Raw genomic sequence first — 19304 nt, 5'->3', positions numbered from 1 at the left:
TGATTTTGTTTTTTTATTCTGTACAAGTGGGGAGAGAGCCCCCTGGGGATTGAGGAATAGATCCGCCCTCCAGGGAGAGAAACAACCTCCACCCCAAAGCTCTCTGCTGAGGGAGGGAGGCATCGAGCACCTCCCTCTCTCCAGGTTGCTCCCTCCCTTCCCGTCCCCATGCCTCATCCTGCCATCCTGCCCCTGTGGGATGGGCTGGCAGAGGGGCCTGGAGGTGTGGGGTTGGGTGGGGGCCGGTCTTTCTGAGGCACATGTCGAGAGGAGTGCTGGGAAGGGTGCTACAGCTGCTGTCAGTCTGTTCCTGGCTCACTGGTTCCTGCTGGGTACAAATCCAGGGAGCACTATTTCCAGAGCAGGGAGAGCCTGCCACCCAGTGTGGGGTGTACCATGATGGACAGTTGGGTGGGAAGGGGGACTGCTCTCTCACCCACCCCACTAGCACCTGTGGGGTCAGGGGGCCATCTTCTATCAGGCTCCAGCTTGTCGCAAGACTGTGCCCGCCGTGTCCTCTTGGGCTTCAGGGGGGCAGTTCGACGGCCTGAATCCGGGGGCCCTGAAATGACAGTCAAAGCAGGCCTGGCACATGAGTGGGGCTCACAGGCTAGGTGCTCATCTAGGCTGTGACTCATTTTGTGCCTGCGATGGGGACGTAGGGTAGGCAGCAGGTTACCAGAGGCATCCCAAGCCCCACTCCAGCCAGATGGCAGACCTTGGACCTCGGGCTCCTCTTGGTCTTGCTGTGAGCCCAGTCTCAGCCGGGGTTTGTTCATTCCTGGGGCTGCACCCCCAGCTTCAGTGTCCTCCCTGCCCCCTGGTTCCTGGGTGGGGCGGCGGCCCCTGGGCACAGCCACTGGCTTGGGGGGTCGTGGAGCTAAAGGGGGATCCTGCAGCTGGCAGAAGGAAGATGCTGGGTCAATTAATCTTTTGACCTCATCAAAGTGCCCTCCCCACCTGCTTTGCCAGCCCTCACCTTGGCATTCCGAGTGGGAACCGTCCTCTCTGGGAATAGGTCCCCCTCTTTCTCCTCTTCCCCATCTTGGGAGGCTGGGCTGGGGCTCTGGCAGCTGTGATTGGGGGCACTCTCCTCAGCTGGGGGATGGGAAGAGAGGAGAAACTGCAGGAAAAGGCATTCTTGCATAGCCCTCCCTGTCCCCTGTCCCTAAGCAGCCCTGGAGGCCAGGACTTTCCCCTCCAAGTCCATTTGCTCCTATGCCTCTGCTTCAGATGTCCCTGTCTGCTCTCACATTTCCTTAGCCCTTGGTCCCCAGGATCATCCTGAGCTCTGAACTGACTGTTCCACTTGAAGAGCAGGGCCTGAGCCCTTTCTTGCTGGGGCGGAGCCAGAGCCTGGGGCTGTCTGGGTCCACAGACAGGGCTGCCAATCCAGGGCTGCAGTGCTCCGGGGCCCTGCCAAGGCTGCAGCCTGGCATTCCCAGGACTTTGTCTGTCAGTCTGATTCACGTGTGAGAGTCTCAAGGAGAGGCATCCTCACCCCACCCCCTGTGGCTTTATGCAAACTGAGCCTGAGGTTATATCACCTGGAAGGTGTCTGTGTATCTGTGGGGGTATGAGCAGTGAGCGAGAGAGACCTGAAGCATGCTGGCAATGCGTGTGTGCTCAGCAGAGCATCGACTCTTGTGGTCTCCTAAATGAAAGCTGGAGCCCTGCTTTGTGTGTTTAACTAGTTTATGTGAGGATGGGATAACCAGCAAAGATGCCCCCAGTCTGGCTTGGCATTGGAGATGGGTAGGAGCACAGGCCTTGCCAAGCCAAGGGCCAGCCTGGCTCTGCACCACACCCTTGTGCCCTAGCCTTGGGGTGGAAGAGGAGGAAGGTGATGGAGTATCTACATTTACGCAGAGATGTGGCCATATTGATATTGTTAGAGGGTCATATTCCAGGCCTGTGGGAACTTAGCTGATATGGAGCTGACCAGCTTTCCTTTAGAAGCTCCCTAAATGAAAGGTGCTCTGAATCCAGCAGAAGGGAAGGGTCATACTATGACCCCCTCCCCTTTATTCTTTCAGAGTTACAAAGCCAAAAGGTAAATGAATTGTATAAGGTCAACACTGCGGGTGGGGGCTGAGCCAGGACCAACACCCACGATTTCTGACCTCCAAGGTAGGAAGGACTCCTGCCCCTTCCTTGTGACACCTTTCTGCATGAGCTGAGGTTGCCTTGGTGAACTGTTTTTGAAGTGTACTGGAAGGTTTGAGGTGGACCTGGCATGGCTGGTACTTGCCCACTCTCTTCCCAGCTAAGGTGCAGAGAGAAGCCTTCTCTATAGAGGGTGTCGCTCCTCTGACAGTGACCAGAGGCGGCCCCTGCCCTAGAGAATTCCCCAGAATCACCCACAAAATGTTGTTCTTGTCTGCCAGTCCTGGTAAAGACACTTCTGTTTCGTAGGACCTTTCTTTGGATTGGGTTGTTTGCCTCTTTTGAATGTAGCTTTGTAAATATCCTTAAACATTTTCACAGTACTGACTTCTTACTGCCCCATCTTGGTCATAAATTCCCCTGATGTGGGGGCTATGGCTTCTGTTTCTGTGGACACACCCTGCACCTTTAGTGCTGCTGCCCCAGAAGAGGCATTCCATACCTATGTGCCATGTGGCCTCTGCACGGCGCATGGCGCTAAAGCTTGGCTTGGTGCTTTGGGGTGGTGGTGGGGGCTTCCAGGCTCCAGACCCTGGTGTGGAGAGAAAGGGAGACAGGGGAAAAGCAAATTAAGAGGGGCCTGAGAGAGGGATCAAAGGAAGGAAAAGAGGGCAGCTATTCTCACCTGCATCATCTGAAGAGCGCCGTTTCTGCCAAGCCTGGACGCTGCCCTCCAGGTCTGGGCCTGTGCCCTGAAAGGACAGCTGAGTCAGGTCATCAGAAAAGTCCCCTCCAAGTGGGGACTGCAGTGAGCAAGAAACTTTTGCTCTAGCATTTCATGGCATTAGTCCCTAGACACTTGAACTGTTTTTCCCAAAGTGGCACCCATACCACCCTAGGGGCATAAGAAATGGCCTACATGAATGAAAATACTGTTATTTTTAATATTTACATGTTTATTTTATGTGTAATAGAAGAAAACATGACTGTAGTTTTAAAGATGATAATGCACATGTCCAGACTAATTAACGAAGTGAGCCAATTTAAATTAAAACATTATGTAAATAATAACATAGGTAGTATGTGGAAAAGGTAAGAATTAATCTTAAGGGTGGTAATTAAGTCACCAAAATTTGGTAAACAGAGCGCTGGAGGTAAATATTTTTATAACCGCTCATTTTACAAGGAAGTAGGGGCTCCAGGATATTAAGTGACCCATCCAAGATTCCACGACAACTGTCTAGTACAGGCAGAGCTGCAACTAATACCTTCTAAAGTCAAAGCATCACTCTCTCCCACTGACCCACCGAAGACAGGATGTGGGAGGGGGAGGATGGTAGACAGGGACCCACAGAACCCTCAGTTCAGAGCCTTGGGCTCCCCTCACCTCTTGTTTCCCATCGAAGCTCCAACCCTTGGCTCTTCCCAACCCAGGAAGGGCAACGCCATGAACCCTTGGCTGCTGTGCCGTCACAGGGGTCTGGCCTCCATCCCCTGGCTCTGACCCCTCAGTGCCCTGGAACAAGGTCTCAGGTTTACAAGGGAGGGAGAAGGGGCTCCACAGGCAACAAGGGAGCGGGGGAGGGTGCCTGCCCCTCTGAGTCCCCAGGCAGAGAAAAGCCCTGCCCCGACCCTCTGAGCAGTCCTTCTACTGCCCTCCTGTGCATGCAGCACTCCCAGCATGATCTGGGTGGTCAGGCCCAGCCCAGTATCAAGGAGCAGGGAGTTGGGATGACCCGAGTCCTGAGTCCTAGCATTCTGCCATTAACTGCCTAGGGTAAGAAGGGCAGGTGGGCTATGCACGGGACAGCAAACAAGAAGGACACAGCACCTCTGCCTCACTTACCATCTTCCTGCGGAAGGAAGGCCCTCGGGCCCCCCCAAATCCAGGGAGGAGGCCACTCTCCTCCTCTGGGCTCCAGCAGGGGGAAGAGTTGTTGCCATGGCTGGGGGGTTCTGGGCTGGGGGTGCTCTCCTGAGTTGGGGGTGGGGGCGGGGGTGGAGGGAGGAGGAGCCCCGTGGTGGGGGACCCTGGCCCTCTGTCCCCCTTGAAGCTCCGGGGCCGGCGAAAGTGAAATAGGCCTCGGCGCCTCTTCTTCTGGAGTGGAGGCAGCGGCGGCTCTGAGAGGCCTGGCCGCAGGGTCCGAAGAGTCCGTGGGTAGCTGGGCAGGGGCAGGGTGAGTTAATGACAAGCCATGGGGAGATGCAAACGTCAGATGCAGAGGTCTCTCAGGGCTCAGGGTGGTGCTGGTGTTAATCTAGCCTTGGCTCTCATAAACCTCCCACTTTCCTCTCTCATCGTCTCTCCCGCTGCTCTGTAACCGTTTCCACTTAGTTCTCAGAGATGGTGTCCTCATCTTCCATGTCAGAATCCTCCAGCAGATCAGCTCTTTCCTCCCAGGCACCCCTCCCATCCTCTCCTGCTCTCAGCTTCTCCAAGTGACCCGGTTCCTTGAGTACAGGACTGTGGCCGAGAACATGCTTTCTAGGGCTCTCACCTTAACTATCAGCCCGACTCAGGGACTGCCGTCACCTCCCCACCCCACCACCACCCCATCCCCACCACCTCACTGTGATAGCCCCATCCTTTTCAGCCAGCTGTCCTGAGGAAATTAAGAAAGCATGGGAGATAAGGACTGGGTGGGGAAGGACAAGAACGTGGAGGAAATGTCCCAGAGAGATTAGCTTTGGGCACTGTCACTAGAGCAGCCTCCATGGAAGCTAGGTGGACACAGGAGCCCTCTGGACCTGCGGAAAATGGGAGTGTGTCCAGGTGCCACACCTGGAACTTTCGTCCATGACCCTTCGGCTGAAAAAGTCCTCCAGTCCCTCATCCAGTCGGGTGGCCATCCCATTCTCCTGACGTGTGCCAGGTACTGGCACCTGTTGGGAGGAAAGTCCTATAAGGTATTTCATCCAGGCCAGGGAGCCCCGCTCCCATCCTCTCAGGGCTTTCCCCTTTGGCCTTGGACTGGCCTTTCTTGGCCCCACGGGAATTTAGACTTCAGTCCACTCGGGCATTTCCTAAGCTTGGTTCTTGGCTCTATCCTTTACCACAACGAGGACTGCCGACTGTCTGGCAGACAGATCTATCTGTGATAAGGTCTAGCTCGCATCCCAACTGGATAGTCCCTCTACTTTCAGTGGCTGACATGGGCCTCTGCCAGATCTCCCGAGGCTGGTGCCTCTGACATTTGGGTCCTAAAGCTACAACCCCTGGCTCTGGCATTGCTAAGTGAAGTCGGTACTTCCATAAGGCTTTAGAGACTCACACTGGGCCGACCAGGGCCTGGAGGGGTGGTCCTGGGGGGCCGGGGCCTGCCTTGTGTTTGATGCCTTAGTTTATAGCCATGAGTGGGAAGCTCAGCTAGACCTTCCCAGGAGCCACTAGCTGTGGGCTGACTGCTCCCGAGTCCTGAGAACCAGCCAGGGGGGATCCCCAAGCTCCCCAGCTGGCTTTCCATGTCCTGAGGGCTCCCACCTGTGGGAACAGCAGTGTTAGAGGGACTAGCAGGAGGGGCAGGGAAAAAGCAGGCTGGTGAGATGAGAAAAAGAAAGGGAAACAGCCGTTAGAATGGAAGCTGGGGACTCACTAATGAAGGCAGACACTGGCCGGATCTTTCGGCAGCGTTTCTGCTTTTTGATGGCCATGGTGTCCTGCAGAAACAGATGAATGGTGGGGCCAGGTTGCAAGTCCCAGGAGCCTCACCTGGAGCCTCTGTTCCTCATAAAGCCTTCTCTTTAGAGTCCCTCCTGCCTCCTTCTCCTCAGATGGTTGGGGCATTGGGCGAAGGGAAGAGATTGGGCTGGCTGGCGCTCAGGAATGAGGCCAGGCCCAGCAAGGGGAGAGTAGAGTCCAGAGAAAGGAAACGGGACAGTGTTTTCCAAGTTCAGGGGCAGGACCTGGGTTAGGAAGGGGATTGGGAGTGGGGATGCTCACGATGTTGGTCCCAAGTTCATCATCTGTGGTCTCCTCATGGTCATGGTTATGGCCTCGGCTTCGGGAGGTCAGATCCTGCCCTTGGCCCAGCCCCCCTGGTGGATCTGATAGTGTTCTTAGCTGGGCCAGGTGCCGGGCCTGGGGAAGAACAGCTGTGAACAGGATCTCAAGAAAGCTGCCCACCTCCCAAGGCCTTGAGGGAGGGGAGAGGGCCGGAGGAGATGGGGTAAAGTGTAGTACAAGGCATGCCTGAGCCTGGCCAGGGTTCAAAAGACTTACCAGGCTCTTGTGGGAGTGGTATAGCTCCTGCAGGATCTCATCAACTATGGAGTTGGTCAAGTAGGTGACAACTGAGAGCTTCACTTCACTGTGGGCACAGGTGAGGCTCCTTAGCCACCCCTCCCGGGTTCTGAGCCTCAGCCTTGCCCTTCCCTGGGTGCCTGAGGGAGAGGGCCAGCTAGCTTGGCTGTCCAAGGAGGCCCTGAGGTGCTGTGTCTCCATAAAGGCATATCCAGTCCCACCCACAGACTCTGAGCCTAGGTATGTAGAATCGAGAGGGTGGGCGAAGATGATTGAATGAAGAAGAGCAAGGGGGCTTGGTGTCAGGCCCCTGGAGCTCCACTGGAACAGAGCTAGATCAATTGGGGTGCTGAGTGAGCTCTGCTGGTTTCTGCTGCAAGATCAGAAACCAGCTCTTTTGTAATAATTTTTCTTTGCTTTGGTGAGTGGTGGCACTCAGACCCAGAATGAAAGAGCTCTAGGGGTGAAAAGTGTGGGGAGAGAAAGTATAGTCTATGCACTCTAATCGCATCAATATTCTTTGACTATGCCTCCGAGGGGGCTGTGCTTTGTTTTTAGGCGCATGCGTGTGGCTATGTGTGTGTGCACACTGTGCGTGCACTGCCTGGCTCCTAAACCCCAGCTCAGCACTTAGATTTCTAGGGCAAAGACCAGTCCAAACCTGAATAGCAAGATTGCAGTTGGTTAAAGATTTATCTCTTGTAATGGAGATTGTGCCATTCATTATTCATTGCTGAGAGCTGGGCCCCAAGTCCCTAAGTGTTCTGGGCCAAATCCAGCCCTGCCCCAGCAGCCCCTTCCGGCCTCTCACTCCAGCTTGTTCTGAATGTCCTGCCCCGCCTGTTCCAGCAGCGCCCCGCGGATGAAGTTCCGGGGCACAGTGACACGCTCAGCCACATTGCTCAGCATCTTGTTGTGCCCCTCGGCCACCCGCATGGCCACGGGGCATAACTCCTGCGTTAGGCTGACCATGGACTCCAGGATCACCTAGTATGAAAAAAGGGAGGCCAGAGCCCCAAGAGGGGCAGGGTCAGGGCTGGCACCAGCCAAGAGACTAGCCTGTCTATGCCCTCTCTACCCCACCATGGTGAGACTGAGTGGCCTGCCAAGGTCACAGAGCAGGTTAGCAGCAGAGCCTCAGACATTCAGGCTTCCATTCTACCATATAGACAGGGAGAGTCAGACCAAGGGTCAGAGCCCAATGTGGGGAGGTCAGTGTTCAGGCGCCAAGGTTGAAACTTGCAGAGAAAATCCAAGTCCAGTGTTCTGGCAATGTCTTGGCATAGTGGGAGTGTGGGTGGTCTCAACTCTGCAGTTCCTTCTTGCCCCCAGTAATCTCCTGTGTTGAGCTCAGCCCTCAGCTTCGGGCCTGGGTCAACACTGGGCTCCCTCCCCAGGACTTGCCTGCAGCTCCTTATCCACAGCCTTGGACACCTCACTGGCTACTGACTCCAGCCTCTGCCGCACAGGCCCATCATTGGCAAGCACATGGCCCAGCTCATAGAGGCTGGGAAACAGCTGTGGAAGAAAGTAGTTATGATCAGAAGGCTAGAATTAGGCCTTATTAGGTCTCTGGGTGCCCTGCCCTAGGAGGGCAGATGCACGGGACAGGGCAAGGATACTCCTGGGTTAGCATGGCTGGCCCTCCTGGTAATGGACTGTCAGGGAAGGTAGGGCTATGGAGGGCTCACCGCCCTGGAGTTCTTGGCATCCTTGATGAGGTCCCGAGCATAGAGCAGCTCATCTTGCACGGGCTCTAGGGGGCACAGCCTCAGGGCCCGAACCTCTTCCTGCACTCGTCTGCACAGCCGCTGCAGCATCTGGAGCACAGCCAGCAGGAGTGTCAGGGGGGCCCTACACCCCATCTTCCCAGGTGGGACCCCAGGTGCTCCATTTCTGGGTCTCCTTGGGCAGCATGATTGGTGCCGGCACTGACAGGGGCAGCAGTGATGTTTCTGGATGGACTACTCTTCTGGGAAAGCCCTTCTTGAATGCCCAGTGGAGCTCTCCCAGTCCTGTGCACCCCTTGTCCAGGAGTCCCTGCTGTTTGCCCACGGGTTCTCTCATGTTTGGGGATCCTATTCTGAACGTCCTGTCTTCCTGCTCTTCCACACGCGACCAGTTACGGGCACCCACACGTTGCCTCTTTCATGCCCTACCCCTGCGTGTGCTGCTGTCACATCACACCTGTGCCTTGCATGCCCCATGCATGCCCCGTGTGTCCCAAAGGGAAATGTTTACTTGCTCGGCGCTGCTGGTCACCAGGCCCTGCTGCAGCCTGAAGGCCTGCTCCTGGGGGCACGTCTGGGAGTGGTTGTTCCTCACCAAGCACCACTGGATCTAGAGATGATGGGGTACGTGGGGTCAGGACCTGGGGATGTGAGCTGGCCCCTGCCCTTCGCTATTCCCCCACTTAGGCTGCCACCTTCTGCCAGACGTCCTCGGTACGCTCGGGGGCGCTGCGGTAGGCTTGGGAGATGTCACTCACAGGGAAGGACATGAAGCGCAGCGTGTGGTTGCTGTGGGACATAGTAGCAGAGCTGGGTGGGGAAAGAGGTGGGGAAGAGAAGCCTCTGCTCCCCAAAATCCACCCCTTGCTGACTGCTTCCTAGTCCATGGCTCTTCCAACATTTCTGTGCAAATAGGTCAAGTGGGCTGGAGTAGTTCAGGCCTGGTCCAGGCACAGGGAAGCTGGGGGCTTGGGTCAGGGCAGGCCCTGGTCCACTCACCTCTCCAGGGCCCTTGCAATGTCCAGAAAGCCCAGGGCAGACGTATTGTTCCGATCCCATAGGATAGTTCTGGGCAGAGGGTGAGCATAGCTTGTTAACTCTCTTTCTGAGTCCCTGTTAGGGGGCAGGACACAGCCCCCATTCTGGAGCCCTCCCTCCTTTCTTGGGTGACTTCTTTCTGGGACTGAGGGTCTCCTGGAAGCTGGTGTACAGAGTGAGGCAAACAGGGAGGAAGGACATGTGTGTATGTATGTGGCAGGGGGAGGGCCAGGGCTCCAGGTCAGAGGGTACAAGTGGGAGCTCACCTGAGGGAGGAGTTGATTTGCAGGGCTTTAGACAGCATCTTGGCCCCGATGTCCTCCATGCCATTGCCGCTCAGATCCACCTTAGCCAGGCAGGTGTTGCTGCCCAGGGCATTGATGAGGATGCTGGTACGCAGCTTCAGCCGGGAGTCTGCCACTGATAGTGACTGCAAGGACTGTGGGCAAGTGGCGGTTGGGCCCAGTCCCCGTGTCCCCCACCATTGCAGGTTCCCTCCCGGGCCCAGTCACTCACACAGTCCTCTTCCTGGATCAGCTGCACCAGCTTGTGGAGGATCTCCTCCAGGGTCCTGCGGGGAGTCAGGGTTCAGAGTAGGAGGGGAGGGGACTGAGGTCATGCTATTGAAAGAGCAGGGAGGGGGCCAGAGGTAATACAGTAAGCCAAAGGATAGGTGCTGACAGAGTGAGGGTCTGTGGTATGGGGAAGGGGCCTCACTTGGCCTTGACATTGAAGTTCTTGCCCAGGAACAGGTGCTTGAGAGACTTGTTCTTGCCAAGTGCTGGCACCAGTGTCAGGAGGTCTGAGTCGAACCCTGGCCAGTAGATAGGAGAGGCTTGGCTTGAGTCCCGAGGCTTATAGGAGTCTCCTTAAAGCTTATCCCCCACGCTCCGGGCCCCGTTCCCACCTGCTCCCAGGAAGAAAAGCACCCCTACTCACCATTGTCTGACAGATCCAGGCTGCCCACACAGGTGACAGCCCCCAGCTGCTCCTGCAAAACCTGGGCTCCTGCTGAGCGGAGCTATAGGTACAAGGTGGGGATGGGGCGGGGAGGCAGGGTAGGGGTAGGAGGTAGGGCACCTTTGATGCTCAGAGACCACAGTAGTCATGCCAAGACTCAAGATCATATCAGGTCTAGGGTGTAACTCAGGAGGCTTTCTCCACACCAGATCCCTCCCTAGGGCTCTCTTCCTTCCCTTGTGTCAGAAAAGTCTCCAGACTGTTGCTCTGGAGATAGCTCTCTCCTGCCCTCTGGTGGGAAAGCCTGGTATCTCCCACCCCGAAGCTTTATGGGAAGAGATACTGGAGACTGAAAATGACCTCTGGAAAGAGGGATGCAGACCACAGACTAAGAGGAGAAAGTAGAGGTGTGATCAGGTTGCAGGAGTCACAGAAGAGTAGTGCAGAGGCAAGATGTCGCCAGGGTTTGACTTAGGTCAGAGGAATGAACAGTGGGGGACAGGTAGAAGGGGAGGGGGACTGAGGGCTTACCTCACAGCTGCTGAGGTCCAGGTGCAGATCACTGAGGTGACTATTGAGGGAGAGGCCCTGGAGCAGTGCCCTGTGGGAGGAAGGTCAGCAGGCCCACTTTTACCCCTCACCCCCTTCTCTTATGGTTTCCCCTTATACGCTCCCCCAACCCTGCACCCACCCGACCTGAGGGCCTCCAGGGGCAGCTTTGTGGCCGACAGGTTGATGTGGCTCAGTGTGTAGGCGCTGCTGAAGAACTGCTTGAAGGCTGGTGGGGCCTCCCGGCCCTTCCTGCGGAGATCCCTGGGTCAGCAAGGGAGGGGGACAGCCACCACTCGCCCCATCCCTTCCCATACCCCTTGTGCTCCCACCTGTGGGAGCAGCTGTTGCGAGCCAGGTTGAGGTAGGTTAGGTGGGAGCAGCAGCCATGGAGCAGGGCACCCAGAAGCTGTGGGGAGAGACGTGTGGGTCTCATGATGTCTGGAAAGGGTGCTGGGAAGGGTGGGTGAGGACTCCTCTTTTCTCCCCATCAAGGTCCTGGCTCTTTACTCTCTGCAGTCAGTCAGTGTGAGCCCCACTGTGGATGCCTACTTTGCCTCTTAATGCCTCAGTTTCTCCTCTGTGGAAAGTGAGTCTACTGTTCCCAGGGGTGGTGGAGAGGTTCAAAGACAGTGGAGGTGTCAAACCAGGGTCAGTCACCACACTCATGAGGTGCCTTGTTCAACTTAAGGAAAGAATCTTTTCCTCCTGGTGGACTCAGCCCTGAACGAGGACGCCCAGCTAGGGATCGGAGCGAGGGCTGGCTTTTAGGCATAGCCAGTATGACCTTGGGCTACGACCGAGAAAAAGTGCCACACAGATGTCAGCTATGGGCGCTGCTTTATAATTCAGCTGAACCTGGCTGAAGTCATCCTGACAGGCCTGCCCACCTCCATACTCAAGGAGGGGAGTAAGGCAAAGACCCACACTGCCCTCCCCAAATCTCCTCAGGCTGGTCCCCTCATCGCCAACGACTTACCGAGTCAATGGCACAGTCAGTCCCCGCCAGGTCCAGGTGCACGAGAGCATTGGGCTGGGCCAGGAAACTGTAGAGGGCCTGGGAAGGAAGAACAGAGGAGCTATAGGGGAAGGGGTGATAGAGCCCCACCACCCCTGGGCTACAGAGCAGAGATCCCAGGCTCTGAAGCCTGAGTGTACTTCTGCAGGGGCTTGAGGCTACATTCTATGGACTCACATTGGACTCGTCTGTGGCAAGCAGCCCAGGGTTCTTGCTCAGGTCCAGGTATCGAAGGGAGCTGGCAAAGGCCGGGTTGGCCCCGAAGGTCTGGCCCAGCGCCTGGAGCCCTGAGCACAGTGGGTACTGGGCTAGGTTGGCCTCCATCCCCACCTCCTCCCCTGGCATACAACACTTCCCCGCTCCCGAAATGTGGCTCCTTTCTTTTCCTTGATCCCTGGGATGCTGTGCAAGTGGGTGGGTATACCTTTGGGGCTCAACACCCCAGGCAGTGCTGGGGAGGTTCAGAGGTCAAAGGTCAGGGGTATCAGTGCAAATACCTCGAGGAGAAATGGCAGTCTTGGCCAGGCACAGTTTGGTGAGGCCAGTGGGGAAGCAGAGGAGCTGCTGGCTCAGACTGAGAAAACCTGGGGAGTGGAGAGAGAAATGGGCCCAGTGAGAGGATGGGCAGTGGCAACAGGTGGTGCAAAGTCAGAGTAGGGGCTCCAGTGGGGTCCAGGCCTGCGGTCAAGGATGGTGGTATTGGGGCAGGGGCTGGTATCAGGTTGGAAGAAACTTTCTAGTTCGGAGCCAAGGTTGGGTTCTTGATCTGCATTTTGGAGAGGGGGGGGGTAGGATTCTGGGCTGGGGCTCACCCTTGTCCTCGATGGGGTTGTGAGACAGTGTGAGGGCATGCAGCACACAGCTCCTGTTCTCCCCGAATACCCCAGCCAGCTTCTGGACAAAATCCCTTCAGGCAAGGAGAGGAAGGATTAGTTTATCCCAGCCCCTGGGCTTCCCCGCCTCCTCCACCTGCCTGCCTGGCTGTGGCTGCAAAGGTAAGAGGCCCCCACTGGTGGGGAGTAGCTTGGGGTCTGCCATGGAACTTGTCACCACTCTGGAGTACCTGGGAAGTCACATTAAGACAAAGTCTAGCTTCAGGTGCTTGAGACTAGAGCAGCCCACCCTTCTCAGTAGTTGATGGAAGAAGGGCGGGGCATGCTGGGGAAGGTCACGGAGCTGAGGGTCAGGAGCTTATTTAGCACTGAGTCCCAGCTTGACCACTGACTTGCTTTCTGCCCTCTTTGAGCCTCTGTCTCCTCTTCTGTAAAGTGAGGAGCTAGATGAGATAATTCAGAGGCCTGTATCATGCTCTGAGGTTCTGGGGGCCCTGCGACTATATCGAGGGGGCACCACTGCCTAAGGAGGAGGCCGGACTCACGTCTTAAGTCCGGCATTGTCCAGCACCAGCTCTTCAAGGCTCCCTGACTTGCTCAGGGTGTGTAGCACCTGTTCTAGCACTTCAGAGCCCTGAGGACCGAGGGGGGTACTACAATCAGGAGCCAGAGAGAGCACTGCTCTCTCCCCCTCCCATCACCTCCCCAGTCCCTGCCAGCTACCTTGAGTCTTTGCAGTAGAGTTGGTGGTCTGTCCTGTTGTAGGCCCAGGGCTGCCACCATGGGGCCAAGAATCTCTGTGGGGAGATTGAAGGGGGTGAGCAGATTGGCTGGGCAGAAAAGAAGGTTCAGGGATGGGTGGTTGGGCAGAGGAAAGCCTGGATGGGGTAGAAGGCAGTGGTGGGTGACATGGGGTCACATTTCTAATTTCATTACTGTGTACATTTGCTTCTTTTAGTAAAATCCTTGCTAATGAGAGCAATTTTTTACAGCAATGCAAAAGGTACGATCCAACCTTCCAGCAATTTTGTTGGGGCAGCCGGGAAATGAGAAAAGTAATCACGAAGCAAGCTTCAGATATGAGAAAAGTACGTGACAGGTAAGCGTGGACACAAATAGAATGTCAAAACAGGACCAGAAACGATTTTATGTTAAAAGTTATCTGGTTTCTTGTAGTTTAATAAAAAAAACAATGACTTTCCAAAAAGAGCCTGGCTCCCAAAACAGGCCTGTGCGACCATCCTTTGGCTATTTGTCACTCGAAATAACAGTACCCATTCTTTTGTCTGACATCTTTTAGATCGTGTGTGACTGACAACCCTCAGAATGCAAACGGTACATGCTCGTATATTACAAGTGTATTTCCTCAGGAGGCTCGACCTGGAACCAAGACCAATATGAGAGGTCCCACGCACCCAACGTGGAAATTGGAAAAAGGGAAATCAGGTTTATCAAGCAAAAACTCATGTTCCTATGTCATAAACTGGGTGGCTTGGCCCCACCCAAGCAAGCCGAAGACATCTTTCTAATGCTCTGGCACAGTGTCACGTCCCCTGGCTCAGCCCTCAGTTATCTGTTTTCTTCTTTCCCTAAAAGCCACACGTTATAGGTAACTCCCTTGGGTGCATACTCCGGGCCCCTGGAAGACTTCTAACAGCAAAGGAACGCGATCATCTTTTGAAACAAAATATTGGATTTCCCCTTTTATTTTATTGATAGCTGGTGAGTCTTCTCAGTTCCCCTGCCAAGGTCACATGAAAATGTCATCAGAAAAATAAAGAAAAGTCTTGAGACATGCTGCCTAGAGACCTAAATGGGGCTAAAATTAGCAGCTGCCTCCTTCTCTGGGCAAGAGCTGGCAGCAGCTGGAGTGTGACGGTACTGAGAGGGCGACCAAGGGGAGCAGAGAGGCACTGAGGGCACGCTCGCTGCTCGACTGGCACGGCGGGGGGCGGGAGGTGGGGGGTGGCGGACAAGGGCTTCGAGCATCGGGTCCGCTGGAGGCTGGGCAGCTCCCAAGTGGAGCATCAGCTCTGCCTGCCTGCTCAGGAAGTCTCAATCTAATAGCATGACGTGGGGTGACATATTCTTCCAGACCAGCTAGTTTTATCTGTCGATTTCTAAATAATCAACGTCACAGGTTAGAGAAGGACTCACGAGGAGAAGTTGAATATTAAGGCAAGTGGTAGGTAGAAGTTTGGTTTTGTCTTAAAATCAGCTAATTAGCGCATCCCTGGGCTGTCACCGTGGGTCCCATCTTCGCTGACCACATTGCCACACTTTAAACTGACCCGGATCACCCAAGAAAGACAAGGGCTCCCCAGCAACGAGAAGGCGGGCTTTCCTTGCTCCTCACTTTCACGGGGCCCTCCATCAGACTTAGAATACCCTGCCCTGGATGACCACATTCACCTTGTGACACTGTTGTGGCCGGCTGTGTGACTATTCCCAGCCCTATTTCACACAGTTGGGATATCTGTCCTCTGGCCTGTGCCCAGAGAGCAAAGTCCAGCTAAGGTGTGGACTTCAGCACTTGAAAAGGGCGTTTTTAACCTTCCGGCTCAGGACTCCTGTCTGAACCACATTTCTTTTCTTCTTCTCTTTTCTTTTTAGCATTTTATTTTATTATTAATTTCAAGTATAGAGTACATTAGTTAGACGTTTATGTAGTTTATGAAACAATCCCCCAATTACTCCATCAGCCCTCTGGCTTCACACACAGCCATTACATTACCACTCACTGCATTCCCTGTGCCCTGCTCCCCACCCCGATAACCTATCAGCTACTAATTTGTACTTTAACCCTTCACCCCTTTCTCCCAGCTCCCCAAACCCCTCCCCTCTGGCAGGCACTAGAAAGGATCCGTGAGTCTGTTTTCAATTAGTTTGTTCTTTTTGTTCCTTAGGTTTCACATATAAAAGTATTACACTGAGGGAAATAAGTCAGACAAAGAAAGATGAACTGCGTTTCTCACAGTAGGAAAGGAGTCACTGCCAGCCCATCTCAGTGTCTTGTCCGCCACCATGCAACCTGTATGAGTCTCCTAGGGCTGCCATGACAAAGTACCACAAAATGAATGGCTTAACACAACAGAAACGTCCTGTCTCACAGTTCTGGAGGCCGGAAGTCTGGAGACAAGGTGTTGGCCAGGCCACGCTCCCTCTGAAGCCTCTGCGGGAGGCGCCTTCCTTGCCACTGCCAGTGTCTGGTGGCCCCCAATTCCTGTGTCAGCGTCACTCCAATTCCTGTCACCTTCTCCCTGCGGCTTCGCATCATCCTCCCTCTGAACACACCTGTCATTTGGATTAGGGCCCACCCTAATGACCTCATTTTTACTTGCTACTCTCTGTAAAGACCCCATTTCTAAATAAGGCCACGTTCTGAGATAATGGAGTTAGGACATTAATGTATTTTGGGGGGACACAATTCAATCCATGACACCCCATTTGTCATGCTTGACTCTCTCAGTAGGTTCCCCCTGCAAAGAATACTCCACAGCAGGTGGGGTGAGCAGGGTGGTGGATGGCAGGCTGCAGGCTGCAAGAATCGCAAGTCAGTGCAGAGAAAAACAGTCTGGATGGAGCTCCACGCCTGCTGACAAAAGACTCTGCCCCCTGAGAAATCCTGCTACTAAACAGGTGCTCACAAAACAGGATTCGTTTCTTTATTTATTTCAAGACAATGACAAGGTTTTCTCTGTGGTTTTTATTCTCATTTACTGAATACTCAGTGAAATGTTTGATGGCCTTAATTATACTCAAGAGAGGTGACCACAGTGCTGGACACAATTCTTGAGGCAAGGAAGCGTTCCCTTGGATCCCACCGTCTGGTCTTTACTACAAAGGAAAGAACAAGAACCAGTCCACGCTGCTGCCTCCCACTATATCCAGCACCACACGGCGTAATATACACGGGATCGTGGGCCTCCAGCTCTTACAACAGCCATCCTGAGACCATCCTGTTTCTCTGGTAATTCAGCTAGCATACCAAACAAAATGATCTTCTCCTGCCACTGCTTTCTTGGTCTGAGTAAGAAACAAGGCTTGTGAGCAAGCTAACGCAATATCTGAGTAAGCCTAAAACAGGGGAAACCAATACCTTGAGTGTTGATTTGTCAGGTGAGCAAGCTCCCTTCACCAACTGAGCAGGCTCAGAATAAAAACAGTTGTCGTGGTACAGACTAGCCAGCGGCCAATGCAGCTAGCAGCCACAGGCTGGCCTATAAGCCCCAGAACCTGCGAGCTCTGATTCCTGTCACTCCAACAACCCCCTACCGATAAGATAAGTACCAGGAATAGAACGATAAACCAGGTGCCTTAGACTTTGTCTCCGACAGTGACACCCAGGGATGTGTTGTGGCGAAAACTGATCGCCTGTCCTGATTTAGGCCTCAGAGAGCAGAGAGGGCGGAGTGGTATGACGTAAAGGATATGGGATTTGGACTCAAAAGACTTGTAATCTCGCCTGCTTTCACTGCTTACTAGCTGTGTAACTATGAACAAGCTTCCTAACCTCTCTGAGCCTCAGAGCTATTAGTACTACTGCAATCATATCTGCTTAAACTGCCTAAACTGTCTAGTAGGGCTATTGAGAAGATCGAACTAGTAAATTAGAAATTCTTTAACAAACAATAAAGAGTTAAAACAGTGACAATGGATGTTAAATTTTTTAAGAGGCACTAAATTATATTCAGTCAGAGGGCTCAGAAAATCTGAATGCCTGGTAGCCTAGACACATATACAAAGCAAAACAAAGGAATACTTGATTATTAGCTGAGGCTCTGGCCTCTAGGTGCTGGTTATACATGTGTGTTCATTGAAAAAAACAAAGGAATACTTGATTATTAGCTGAGGCTCTGGCCTCTAGGTGCTGGTTATACATGTGTGTTCATTGAAAAAAAAATTCTTATGATATATGAGCTTTTCTAGACTACACTGTATTTTAATAAAAAGCTTTGAAATAGTCAGGGGACAAAAATAAAGGCACAGTTAGATAATTCCTTTAATCAAATAACCATAAAGTCCTAATCCATCCATCTTAAGAGAAATACATTTCCAATAAAATTTTACTTTTTGTGTTAATAATTAGTTATCAAATAGTATCATCTTTGTGTTATTTTGAATTATATACTACTAATAATTGTAATGATAACCCAGCCTGAGAGAAAAATATTTACATTTCTAGCCTTATAGTAATAGAGAAAAGAAACAAACAAACAAAAACAACAATGCTGCAGAAAAGTGTGGTAGCTAATAAAGATGAAAACTTTTAGATGAGACAAATTCTATGGGGGAAATTAAACTAGTATGCAATCAGGGAAATATTACTGTGAAAGATCTTGATCATACATATTTTTTAAAAGATGGGGTGTATGTATAGCAAATCACTAAGTTATTTATAATTTATATTTTAAAATGTTGGTTTTATTTTTAAATGTCAATATGTCAAAAATTAGATCTTTTATAATTATTTAAATTTAAAATAGAAGAACTTAGATGCCTACTTTAAAAAGTGTGACAGGATACATAATTTTTCAGTTACTTCAGTTGGGGCACAAAAGCAAAAAAAAAAAAAACACAGTTATACAAAAAAATTCAGTACAAAAGAATCTCCCCAAATATTTTCCTTTAAGAACCTATTCCACCTACATGAGTCAGGATGCTTTTGGTTACAAGTGACAGAAACACAGCCAAACTGAATTGTCAATAAGTGAAGGCTCTGAGATTTTATCTGCTTGCAAGCAACAAATTAGCCTGTCAGGTTCATGGATGCTGGAAGAAGACACGACATTCTTGGGTCAGAGACAAAGGACTTTCCTACAGCAATAATAGTAGCCAGAACATTTATGCCATTTCCCTGAGCGCCAGATGCCACAATGCAATGTGAAGAGGGCTACATGGACTGGCCAGTCCCAAACACATTCTGACCCCTAGGTCTTAGATGTGGGGTGTGCCCAAACCAAAATGACACAAAGAATGGAGAACAAACGCTGAGCAAGCAAAACTGTGGTTTCCCCCATACTACTCTCTGACCTCAAGATAACAAATCTCACGTTTCTTCTGTGAAAGTAAGTATCATTTATTTTTTACAGGCAGATGTTCATTTTAATAAGGCAAGCGACTTATCCAGTGCTATCTTATAATAAAATCTCTTGAGAAAGACGTTATTGCGGTGGTGCCACAGAAGTGGTGTAACAGCGATTGCCACCTTACTGTGCTGTGGTCAGCTCAACGGTGGCTCCTCCAAAGACGACCACATCCTAATCCCTGGAACCCATGCAAGTTAGCTTACCTGGCAAAAGGGACACTGCAGATGTGATCAAGTTACGGATCTTGAGATGGGGAGATTATCCTGGATTATCCAGATGAGCCTGGTATAATCACAAGGGTCCTTATAAGAGAGATACAGCAGGAGTCAGACAGAGACACAGGCAACGTGATGACAGGAGCGGGACACAGAAAAAGGGAGTTAAAGATGTTATGCTGCTGGCTTTGAAGAGGTAGAAGGTAAACCATGAGCCAAAGGGGATGTGGCTGGCCTCCGGAAGCTGGAAAAGGCAAGGAAACAGATTCTTCCTTAGAGCCTCCAGAAGGAACCAGTCTTGACTTTAGACCAACAAGACTGATTTCAGATTTCTGGCCTCCAGAAAAGTAAGAACTAAATCTGTGTTCTTTTAAGTCATCAAGTATATAATAATTTATTACAGCAGCCATAGGAAATGAATACTCGTGGCAACATGAAGCAGATGGTCAGTGCCCATGTACTAGTAAACAGAAACAAACACAATGATGGGTTCTTTTGCACAAACGAATTTGCACCCAAAGCTAAG

General features: G+C 52.4%; 1 protein-coding gene across 1 annotated transcript; it reads right to left on the bottom strand.

The window, feature by feature from the left end:
- CARMIL3 (capping protein regulator and myosin 1 linker 3) lies at positions 1-15751 on the bottom strand. The gene is made up of 33 exons (XM_039870524.1): positions 15585-15751; positions 13198-13271; positions 13020-13152; positions 12454-12548; positions 12139-12225; positions 11819-11928; positions 11603-11680; positions 10956-11032; positions 10771-10875; positions 10606-10675; positions 10054-10135; positions 9832-9928; positions 9631-9685; positions 9381-9553; positions 9076-9144; positions 8772-8865; positions 8588-8686; positions 8038-8166; positions 7751-7864; positions 7158-7333; positions 6326-6413; positions 6047-6184; positions 5700-5763; positions 5379-5587; positions 4889-4989; positions 3953-4268; positions 3494-3622; positions 2792-2858; positions 2609-2698; positions 980-1098; positions 719-899; positions 441-562; positions 1-325 (listed from the first exon to the last, which is right to left on the bottom strand). Exons 1-33 carry the CDS (start codon positions 15749-15751, stop codon positions 14-16), a joined length of 4020 nt encoding a protein of 1339 aa, XP_039726458.1. The 3' UTR covers positions 1-13.
- Positions 15752-19304: the final 3553 nt, after the last annotated feature.

Source organism: Pteropus medius, unplaced genomic scaffold (assembly GCF_902729225.1).
Source record: "Pteropus medius unplaced genomic scaffold, Ma_sr-lr_union100, whole genome shotgun sequence".
In the NCBI taxonomy this organism is placed as follows: Eukaryota; Metazoa; Chordata; class Mammalia; order Chiroptera; family Pteropodidae; genus Pteropus; species Pteropus medius.
The sequence above is the reverse complement of the archived record's forward strand: the minus strand, read 5'-3'. Positions and strand labels throughout refer to the sequence as shown.